Source organism: Pezoporus occidentalis, unplaced genomic scaffold, assembly GCF_034315485.1.
Source record: "Pezoporus occidentalis ecotype Australia unplaced genomic scaffold, CSIRO_AGI_Poc_V1 ctg96, whole genome shotgun sequence".
Taxonomy (NCBI): Eukaryota; Metazoa; Chordata; class Aves; order Psittaciformes; family Psittacidae; genus Pezoporus; species Pezoporus occidentalis.
The window spans coordinates 1,306,892-1,318,556 of NW_026916325.1; the positions used below are offsets into that span (position 1 = coordinate 1,306,892).

The 11,665-nt window shown below is 39.0% G+C and overlaps 1 protein-coding gene across 1 annotated transcript; it reads left to right on the forward strand.

Moving 5' to 3' along the window:
• Positions 1-7,649: 7,649 nt before the first annotated feature.
• On the forward strand, positions 7,650-10,465 carry KCNS3 (potassium voltage-gated channel modifier subfamily S member 3). Its single transcript, XM_062606362.1, has 2 exons — positions 7,650-7,777; positions 8,530-10,465. The coding sequence occupies exon 2, from the start codon at positions 8,579-8,581 to the stop codon at positions 10,061-10,063; it is 1,485 nt and encodes a 494-aa protein (XP_062462346.1). The 5' UTR covers positions 7,650-7,777; positions 8,530-8,578; the 3' UTR covers positions 10,064-10,465.
• The last annotated feature ends 1,200 nt before the right edge of the window (positions 10,466-11,665 follow it).

Here is an 11,665-nt window from a genome sequence, read left to right on the forward strand (position 1 = left end):
CTGACCTAATTTTTGTAGTCAATAGTATATTGCTAACATAACCATTTTATAGATAAAGACCCCAAAGTGACTGAGATACACCTGCAACAACATTGTGGGGAGATAATTTTTTTTTAAGTACTTACCCCAAAGCAGGACTTTTTGGAATAAAATTGTAATGGAGTGGATTAGTACTATGCCATCTGCAGCCAAATTGCCCTTATAGCTGTTCTGGTCCTGTGACTGAGTGTTACTGAAAGCGTGATTGGTAGCACAGGCAGGACTGATTTTGCATGCCTTCTAACAATTTTTATCTGCTATGATGTGTTACAAAATAGCCCTAATTTATGAGGTGCATCGATCTGTCATTGTTTAGAACAACTTTTTCACCCAGTGAAACTGACTTTTGCAATTGGAGTGTGTGTGTGGGAAGAGATAATCTAGGAGCAGAAATGATCCTGCAGCATCAGGACTCATCTGTGCTAAGAAATTGAGGACAATTTCTCAGACTCCAAAGTGAGAAATAAGAATAACTGTTTTTTCTTTACAATCAAGAAATGTAGGACGGACTAATGAATGGAAAACTTTGAATATCAGGTCAATGTGCCTGGCAGTGAATTAAAATCTTAATTTTAACTCTCTCTTCCCCTTCCACAAGAGATAAAAATTATCTGAATTTTGCAAAATTCCATATTCAGTTTCCTCACATGGAAGAGTTATAGTTCACTGTGGGTATAATTCACCTTTGTGCAGAGACAACTTCTTTTACCATCAAACCACAGCAATGATGACTTGGTAGTAATAACGCCTTTGGGATCTTACCATCTTCTCAAATATTTGTATGAACTTCAGCAATTGTGACAATATAGCTCAAGGAGATGCGTAATGTGGTCAGCTGGCTGTGGTAGCCAACAGGTGTTACAAGTGCAACGTTATAACTATGCTTAATTGGTGGGGATTTATGGGTAGATTTTCAAGCATTTTAATCTGTTATTTCCACTTAGTTAAGGTGGATAATGATCTTTTAATTTATATGAACAGAGTATAAATTACAGAGCTTTTGGGAGCACTGCAAGGTGCAAGCCTTGTTAACTGTCATAATGTGTGTTATCTCCAGGAGCTTTTCAAGATAGGAAAAGGATACCTTTTTCTTTTTTCTCTGTTTTTTTCTTTCAATCATTTTATAAGGTGACATTCTGATAACTGGATGGTATTAGATCACTCTCCCTGCTCTTTATGTATATGAAAAGGCAATTCAGATCAGATTCCCAAAGAAGCTTCTGTCATGTTGATGCTATAGCCAGTGCATTTTTCCCTTGCTCCTTTCTCATACCCACCCCTTGGCATATACTCTGTCCTTGACAGCATCATCACAGTGAAAATCAGCAAAATTTCACTTTGGGAGGATTCATTTTACCTAGTATTAGCCACATGCAAGTTAGGCACCTTATGACACTACTCACATGGGCTGCTTATCTAGTCAGTATAGAGTTGGACCCCACCTGAAAATGTGTGCCTAAGCTAAGTGATATGAACCACGGGCTTGAGGTGCTTATTCTTCTATTTTTACTTGTGTTCTTTCATAACTCTGAGTTATAACAGCTCCATTTCTTCCTTATGCAGTCTTTTGGAGGAGGTGATTTAAAAAATATGTATTTTGCCTTCCACAGGTACAGATGATTTTACATTTATTGTCAGCAGTGCTTCTAGCAGCTACTGCTGTTTCCAAGTGATGATGATCTTTCTGATCTCCATTTTATTGCAAAGATGCATGAACATTTGGCCCAAGTTGTTTCTAAAACAGTCTGGAGACATCAGTACAATTGTACCAGGGCTGAACTTAGCCCAGTAGGTTTATGTGAAAGTAATAGCAGAACAAAAATTCAGTCCTGGATATTTCAACTCAAAGTTTATTTACTTAAATTCTCCTGGGAGGTTGTACAGAATCCATTTTGACGAGAGATGTACTTGCATAATTCTATTATTTTCATGGTCTTTTAATGTAATATTCTGGATAAAGGATGTCAGTGCCTATGGAGTATTAAAAAAATACTACAACTGATCAGATAATTTAACTGATGAATTTATCCTGTTTGCCTCACAGAACGTCCTTAACCACAGACCAATTTTTTCAGATTGTCTTTCTGTTTGCATTAGATGACTTTTTAGTTAACCTCTGTTGCTACAGACTGTTTGCAAATGACTTTACGGTTAACTGTGTCAAGTAGTACAAAGGAGATTTGACGGTTGCAGCTTATGTAGCATTGAAAGAGGCTGTGACAAGTAATATTGCCTTATTTTCTTTTCAGGCTTAATTACATGTGCTAAAGCAGTTTTAAATTTCCAAGCTGACAGACAGTAGGTTAACTCATACTAACTGGATTTCAGTCCACACCCTTAATTGTGATTAATCAAGTAAATTATACGTGCCTTTAGCTGTTTTACTATGCTCAATGAGTCACAAAGCAAAAACTTTTAGGTGGAGCGTTAGACAAGTATTTACCCTATGATGATTGGAGAAATTCAGACATTTAAAAAGTCAGTGAAACTGTTGATCCTGAGCTGAAGCTTGTTAGGGTCATATCCACAGCTTTTTAAAAGTATATGTGTCTAAAGCTGCATATGTGCAGGTAGGGTGATTTGTAGAAGCTCTGAGCTGTCAGGAAATGAGCAGAAGTTAGATCCCAGGTGGAGGCAAAATCTGGTTCCTGGGGATGGTTGGGTGCCCAAATAAGACACTTGATTTTCAAATCTGATTTTTCTGATTTGGGAACCCTAAAATGGAAAATCTACCTAGATTATCAGATTCTTTGGGGAAAAATATCCCTGATCTCTGGAAATACTTTGTAGAGTTTTAGAGATTTGCATGCTTATTCAAGTGCATGTCAGTATCAGATTCCTCTTGACTTCAGTGTGAGCAGGACTAGGTGATTTTTATTTATATTCTTTCAACTTAGAAGAAGCCATCCTGAAATGTGAATTTTCTTAGTCTTGAGAGGTTTATGAAGTGCTACTGTGTAGCAAGCAGGAGATGAGCTATAGATAACATAGCCATGAAGCATACTGGGAGAAAACCTGTAGGTCTGCACTGTCTTTTAAGTAGCAAAGCACAATATATCCTGCCCAATTGTAAATTAGTTCAACTTTCTTTCTATTGTGTCTGGATAACCACAGACAGATTAATGCTAACAAAAACTGAAACCATAACAATTTGGAATTACCGGTAGCTGAGGTACTGCCATACTCAAATGTGCAACACGTCAAAGAAGATGTACTGAAGCTTGTGATGTAGAACCTCGCAGAGTATGGGGCTTTGTACAGAGATTGTGTGAAAGATGTCAGCAAAGTTTCTCATTTGCAGTTAAATATTTCAGAGAAACTTTGCAGAAGGGTTTGGACAGCAATATTTCAGATGTTGTGTGCAGTGCAGTGTTTTGAATGGGAACCATAGGTTTGGCAAGGACACTGCTGCCAGGGAGGAGGGGAGGCCAGGAGGAAGCAGAGACAGGACACCTGACCCAAACTGACCAAAGAGGTATTCCATACCACAGCACGTCATGCCCAGGAGGTAACTGGGAGTGAGCCAGAAGGGCTGGGAGACTGCAGGGTTGGAGGAGGTATGGGTCGGACAGTTATCGGTCGGCTGGTGGTGAGATGATGTATTCTCTTCCCTTGTTATTTCCTTTATCATTATTATCATTGGCGGTAGCAGTAGTGATTTGTGTTATACCTTAGTTACTAAACTGTTCTTATCTCAACCCGTGGGAGTTGCATTCTTTTCGATTCTCCTTCGTCCCTCCGAGAGCAGGGGGAGGGCAAGAAAAGGGGGGGAGTGAGCGAACGAATTACCTGACTGGGTTTAAACCACGACAGTTATACATCTGTGACATAGTTCTCTAAAAGGGACTGTATATAGAATCATAGAATAGTTAGGGTTGGAAAGGACCTTAAGATCATCTAGTTCCAACCCCCCCTGCCATGGGCAGGGACACCTCCCACTAAACCATCTCACCCAAGGCTTTGTCCAACCTGGCCTTCAACACCGCCAGGGACGGAGCATTCACAACCTCCCTGAGCAACCGATTCCAGTGCCTCACCACCCTCACAGTAAAAAATTTCTTCCTTATATCCAATCTAAACTTCCCCTGTTTAAGTTTTAACCCGTTACCCCTTGTCCTGTCACTACAGTCCCTAATGAAGAGTCCATCCCCAGCATCCCTATAACCCCCCTTCAGATACTGGAAGGCTGCTACGAGGTCTCCACACAGCCTTATACAAACTCTGTCTCAGTGACTCTTCTTCTGTGAGCTTTAGGGATTTCACAGTGTGTAAAAGCCCAGAAATTTACAGTATCACTTCCATAGTCAGACAATGGGCCTGTGGCCTTGCCAGCGATGTATGACTGCAGAAGCTCTGGCTAGAGCCCATCTGCAAATTGGACTGGGAGTTGGATCCTGTCATTTTGATTTTTATTCTAATGTTTGTATCCTTTTTCACACAGCTTTGCCTTATGACTGGCTTTTATTTAGCCCTGAAGCTTAACATTTGGAACTTTTATTTGTTGGGGTTTTTCATCATCTTGGAAAATGTTAATTTTTCCAGTAAGCATCTTTCTTTTGTATTCTGTTTTGTTTCCTGTTCTATATGATTTCTTATCCAGTAGGTCATTCAAACAACTGAAGCAATGAAAGCAAATAACTAACAACTGATATGTGTTTGTTTACTCTCTCATACTCTCTCCGGGACAAGAAGTGTGTGCTTTGAAATGTTTAGCAGTTTATGATGTTGTATATGAATATTTGTTGTGTATGGAAGATCAAAGACTTCAATGTTGCACTTCAATTTGAGAGTTGCTAATTTTCTGGTAGCTTTATGTTCTTAGGATGTTTGTGACACAGGCTTTGGCACACCAGCAAATGTTTCCAGCTGAGCAGTTTTACCTTTGATTGAGTGAATAAAGAGTTCCCTTGAGTAGAGAGCAAGTCAGGCTGAGGCAGAAGTTGTCTTCTGTGGTCTTTGCCCTGTGGCTGAAGTCACTTGTTTGAATGCCAGAAATTATTCTGATGGTGCCTGGCATAACAATTTCTTGGTCCACGGTCAGGGATCAAGGTCCCTGCAAGTCAAACAAGACATTCTTCAGATCACGAAGCTTCTCTTGACATAGTTAGCATATTTTCTATTCATAGTTTCCTGTACATTATTTAATCTAAAAATAATAGTAGCATTATAGCAGGTTCCTAAGGAAGATTTATTTTTTCTCTTTATCTTGCACAAATTATGACTACAGTGCCCTCAAAACAAAGCAGTAAAATGTTGCTCATTGAATTTATTATACAGAGCAATTACATGGAGGCACCATTATGAATATCATCTACATAATCAATATGGTGTTATATTGATGTATAAAACAGTAAGTCAGAGTATAGTGTGCTAAGGATTTGTTGAGCACTGAGTTCTCACTTTAGTTATTTCTGAGTAAAACTTGCTTTGTTTTTATTATGGTCATAAGAACCCCTAGATCAACTGACATTTTTTCTGGATTTGTAGTACTAGTTTACATTGCTAGTGCTCTCAATTGCTGAAAGAGAAGTAGAGATTTTACTGAAAGTAATTGATAAGTGGAATGTCTGTTTTGAATACACTTTGACCTCCAGTTATTCCAGTCCATGAGAATTATTTATTTTTATTTTTTTTTAATGTAGAGAGTTGTAAAACATAGCTTGGCTCTAGATCATGAGGGAAGTATGGTACTGTTCATCATCTGAGTCCTGCTGCACTTCACCTGTGAGAAGAGATCAGTGCTTTTATTTTATGTCTTAATTATTCCTAAAAGCTGAGCCTTGGGAAATGATTGGAGTAATTGTTTCTTACAGTCATTCAGTTTGGCTAGTAAATACCTGTCTTAAAGCTACATCTTAAGGTATAAAATCACATCTATGTACACAGTTTATCATGCCATAAAACCTGCCTATTCTTGTCTTGCTTAGTTAGAAAGCAGTTTGTCTCATATAGTACTTTTCCTACCCCTCTATGTCTTAGCAAAACAAGAACTTTATTTTGATTGTATAGTAGGCTATGCAAATGGAAAACAACTCATCTCAAATCTAAATTAGTTTAGAGAGAATGGTACTGGTGACAGAAGAACAACTGCTTTTTCTCATTTTTCAAAATAACATTTTTCTTTCACTGTATAAATAAAGTTCACTCTGGATGTAGATCTGCTTCTGCAGAGCTAATTACAAGAGCAAATATGTAGTTTCAGCATCTTCTAGGCCTGGTTGATCATGTGTTATATGTGTCAGTAGTTGTTATGCACAGGGAGATTACTGTGAGATTTCCAGCAGCTTTTATTGGAATGAGTCCCATGAAGAAGCAGAAGTAGAATACGTGAGGTTCATAGCATCAGGCCCTGTGTTCCTACTTGCATGAAGGACTATCAAAGTATAATAATTATACAAGCTGAATAATGGGAGAGAACAGCACTGAGTAGATCTCTAAGTGATATTTGTGACAAACCTAAAAAAAAACCTTGTTGAGGGGGGGAAGTTAAAGGCAAGATGAGTGAGAAGATCATGACAAAAGTTCTTTGTAACCTCACCCTAAACAGAAAAATGAATCTGTATTAGAACCTGATGTGCCTTAACTTGCGCCCTGGAACTGTGCCACTGTGGGCTCCCAGTGATCATCCCATGTGGAAGGCACTGGAGTGGCGTATATTGCTCAAAAGAACTCGTCCATTAATGCAAGTACATGAGGCTGAAATGAAAGCTGAACTGTTCTTGCTGACAGTGAATAAAGATTGTGGAGAGTGGTTATTTATTTTTTTTTTCTTTTGCTTCCTACTTGTTCTGATGGTGTAAAGTGGGGCTCAGCCTTGCGGCCCAGTATCTCATCAATCCACTCTGACACTCTGATTAAAATCTACACTGACTCTTGTTTGAGGAAAATGCCCAGGATTCTTTTATGTAAACCAGTGCTGGTACTCCCCTGTCAATGCTGGCGTACAGCAGAGATGCAGCCATGGTGCACACACTGCCAACAGGGATATAAATATAACCTTAATGACTTTCATTAACTGAGTCAGGAGACCTTGAGGAGCTACAGAAAATATCCAAACTCTAACATGTCCTAACTTCAAATTATAATTGGTGCTGTTGCAGGAGGCACTGGAAGATGAGCAGGTATAGAAATTAGTCTGTTCCTTGAGTAGCTTACCCAAACCATTAAAGAGCACCAAAGCAATTTCTGTGCTGCATACGAGTTCATCTGTTAGGACTGGAGAATTACAATGCTCTCTTGTCACATTTAAAATTCATGGACTTCCATATTAAATTGAAATGAAAGCTTAGTATACATCAATTAATGCTTAAGTGTCAGAGATCAAAAAAAATTTGCTCTCCTTGTGGTCAGAAGTTATACATAATCTCATGACAAGTGTAAGAACTGCCAATTTTGGCTTGTAGACAACTGTTCCTTAGAAGGAAAGCAAGAGTTAAGTTCTGAAAAATTTAACTTATTTTCTAGTAACTATATCTGCCTTTTGAATTAAGTTTCAGGTGAATGTTTTAACTTACAGTAAAGTATGGAAACATTGAAATGTCCTTCTGTCTGTCTGCAGGTATCCATAGTTAACTTGCTGAGGCAAAATTACTGTGGAAGTCTCTGGAAGCCTCTCTGTCCAGAAATGACTTTTAAACACCAACTTTTCAGCATTGCTTTTGTGGTTATGTCTATGCTGTGGCAGAACAGGAATTTCTTCTGGAACTGACCAAGGTTGAAGAGGGCTGTGACAGTCCAGGTGAGTAGGAAGTCAGGTGCAGATACCCAGATACGTACGAGACAGAACTCTGAAGTCAGAAATTGGAAAGCTTCAAATGCACATTTGATATCTTTTCAAGAATACAGAATGCTCTGCTGTGGGTGACTCTAGAAAGAAATTAATTGATATGACAGCAGAAGTAATTGCAGTCCACATTCAAGCAGCTAATGTTGAAAGTAGTGGGTTATAAATTGCAACATTATATACATCAATGCAATTCTACTTGCATCATAATTGAGAGGCACCTGCTCTTATGCTTTGGCCTAAATGTGTTGAAGAGGTCCCTGCTCATTGAAGGAGGTTGGACTAGATGACCTTTAAAAGTCCCTTATAACACAAAACATTCTGGGATTCTATGAAATGTTTTGATGGATTGATAAGTTTTCTGTCTTTAGTTTAAACATTTTTATCATAGTAAACTTATTTCATGATTATTAATTTCAATATGATAGTAGACTCGGACTGATTTACTGATGAATTAGGCATTCTTCTTCCATACTAGAAAAAATTATGGAGAGTAAAGAGAACCTGTTGATTTAACATTTGCTAAAGCTGTGTTAAGCCATAAACCTGATTTAAATGTGCTTTTGTGAAATGCTGAATAATGGTATTCGTTACTTCATTTCTTTTTTTTCTTAAAGCATTTCACAGTAACCAGACATGGAAAAAACGATGTGGTGCAAGAGAGAAACTGAATTAAGTGCTCTAACAATACCTTATATTCTTTTCAGGTTCAATGTAATCTCATTGGGCACCAGAAGTGGAACTCATCTATTCAAAATGGTTTATGGTGAATTTTTCCGCAGACCTGGCAAAGATGCAGAACTTATCAATTTGAATGTGGGTGGCTTTAAGCAATCGGTGGATCAAAGCACCTTGCTCCGATTTCCCCATACCAGACTTGGGAAACTTCTTAAATGCCATTCAGAAGAGGCTATCCTAGAGCTGTGTGATGATTACAGCGTTGCAGACAAGGAATATTACTTTGACAGAAATCCTTCCTTGTTCCGATATGTTCTGAATTTTTACTATACAGGTAAACTTCACGTCATGGAAGAACTTTGTGTCTTTTCCTTCTGCCAGGAAATAGAGTACTGGGGGATAAATGAGCTGTTTATTGATTCCTGCTGCAGCAATCGGTACCAAGAAAGAAAAGAAGAAGGTCCTGAGAAAGACTGGGATCAGAAGAGCAATGACAGAAGTATAGACTCCTCCAACGAAGAATCATCCATATTTGATAAAGAGCTGGAAAAGTTTGACAATCTGTGTTTTGGTGAAATAAGAAAGAAGATCTGGGTCAGAATGGAAAATCCAGCATACTGCTTATCTGCCAAGTTAATTGCCGTGTCATCCCTGAGTGTTGTCCTGGCATCAATTGTGGCCATGTGCATTCACAGCATGCCAGAGTTTCAAAGGCTGGATGCCAATGACAGGGAGATTGAAGACCCTGTGCTGGAAGCTGTGGAGATCACGTGCATCATCTGGTTCACTGCGGAGCTAGTGATCAGGCTCATCACTGCTCCAAGTCAAAAGAAGTTCTGGAAGAAACCACTGAATATCATTGATTTTGTCTCTATTATCCCATTTTATGCCACGTTAGCTGTAGACACGAAGGAAGAAGAAAGTGAAGACATAGAAAACATGGGGAAAGTTGTTCAGATCCTGCGGTTAATGAGGATATTTCGCATCCTGAAACTGGCCAGGCACTCTGTAGGACTGCGGTCTTTAGGTGCCACTTTGAGACATAGCTATCAGGAAGTTGGACTTCTGCTTTTGTTTTTGTCTGTTGGGATTTCTATTTTTTCAGTGCTTGTTTACTCAGTGGAGAAAGATGATGACTCATCAGAACTGCAAAGCATCCCTGTTTGCTGGTGGTGGGCAACCATCAGCATGACCACTGTTGGTTATGGGGACACTTACCCAGTCACTCTTGCTGGAAAGCTGCTCGGCACCCTGTGCATTATCTGTGGGATACTAGTGGTAGCACTTCCAATCACCATTATTTTCAATAAGTTTTCTAAGTACTATCAAAAGCAAAAAGATATTGATCCAGACCAATGCAACAATGATCGCAAAGAGAAATGTAATGACCTACCTTATTTTAATATTAGGGATATTTATGCAAAAAAGATGCACTCCTTCATTTCTAGCCTTTCTTCAGTAGGAATTGTAGCCAGTGACCAAGATTCAACAGATGCATCCAGCATCCAAGATATGGAGGATGCTTATAACACAGCATCTTTAGAGAATGGTACAGGAAAATGAGCAGTGTTCTCTTCATTTCTCTTCTGATTCTTGGTAAATGTGGACTTATAAACTTCAGTGAATTTATTAAGAGCAGTTAATTCTCAGGGTACTTAACTCTCAGCCATATTTGGACATTCTTTGCTCTGAGGATGCCATAGAAGCGTCATTGTTTATATGAGGCTTTAAAATATGCCTCATATGGTGGTTTAGTCTTTACACAATTAATGTTATGCATTTTTTGGGGAGAAGGAGTCAGGAAAACAGTTTTACATGTGAGGTCAGTGTTTGTTTGGTTTTGTGGAAACAGTTTTTGTTTGGTTGGTTGTTTTTCCCCTGCAGCAATCTGATAGCTTATACAGAATCTGCTTTTATAATTTGCTGCTCTTCAGGTAGAGATATATTAAAAATATGTAAGAAATATCACATAAGTTGGTGAAGTTTTTACCTACAAATACATCAGGAAAAAGAAGGAATTATGTACATGTAAAACTGTGCTCACTAACACACTGATGTGATTTTGGAGTTGGGAACCCATTTCCTATGTTGCAGAAAATATATTGGTACATATTGTTTTTACTCCATGGAAGCATAATATTTATGAATTTCTTTCCAAAAGCACAATACCTATTTAGTTTTTTAAAATAAATTTTTCCCATAATGCCCAGCATGGCCAAGCTCTGTCAGGTCCTACAGGATCTACATCGCAAGTCTCAGAATGAAGTGTCTGGTATGGGGAGGGTAGGAGCTTAATGGCACCTCTTCCATTGCAAACCTGAGTGATTCTGATGCCAGGAGAGGACCCTCTTCTGAATAAGACCAGCCTGGTGGCTTCCCCAGAGGCTTTGTTCTGTGTGCACTGAATCAAACATCTGAGGTGGTCTTTATAAGTTATTGCTCCCTGCTGTCAGCACTACTCCTTTGCTCGAGGTTGCTGCCTCAGTATGAGCAAATACAAGCAGCATCTTGGCTGCACTGGTTCTCAGCCCAGGGCTGTAATGCCAAGCAGCAGAGATGTGTGGACATACTCTCCTCTACCATACCTATCGGAGGTGTAGGGTGGGGCACTCGTATGAAGCTATTTCAGCTCCTTTTTCTAAAGCTCATCTGTTGGTGATGGAAACTTTCTTGGTTTGTACTATGGGCTGGAACATTGCTCATTGCCTGGCAAAATGCCGCAAGCTCTGTGCATTCCTCTCCAGGGTTTTCTTATGCAACCAGCTAATCCTGCTGTGGTTCAGACTGGATCTTCTAGGGCTACTTAAAAGGAAAGGCAGCTGTTGAGCCAGGAGTACTGGAGAAACTCAAGGTTCTTGCAGAAATCCATAGTGTTTTATTTTCTTTCATTTGTTTAGCAACTAAATAAGATTGCTGGACAATGGAGAATCAAACATGCTGTGATGTTGATATTTTCCTTAAATAGAGGCTTTTTTTTTTTTTAATTACTATTGCGCTAAGTGCTGAAAACCTTACTGAGTTTCTACTCAAGGCAGATCAAACTCATTAGAAGCTGATACTAAGACTGAGTAAAACCAGAAGATGGCAATCAATATTACTGTCTGCAGAGGGATAATTTTTCAGGTTTTCTAATGATTCCCCCCCTCAACTCCTCTCTCTTCAGAC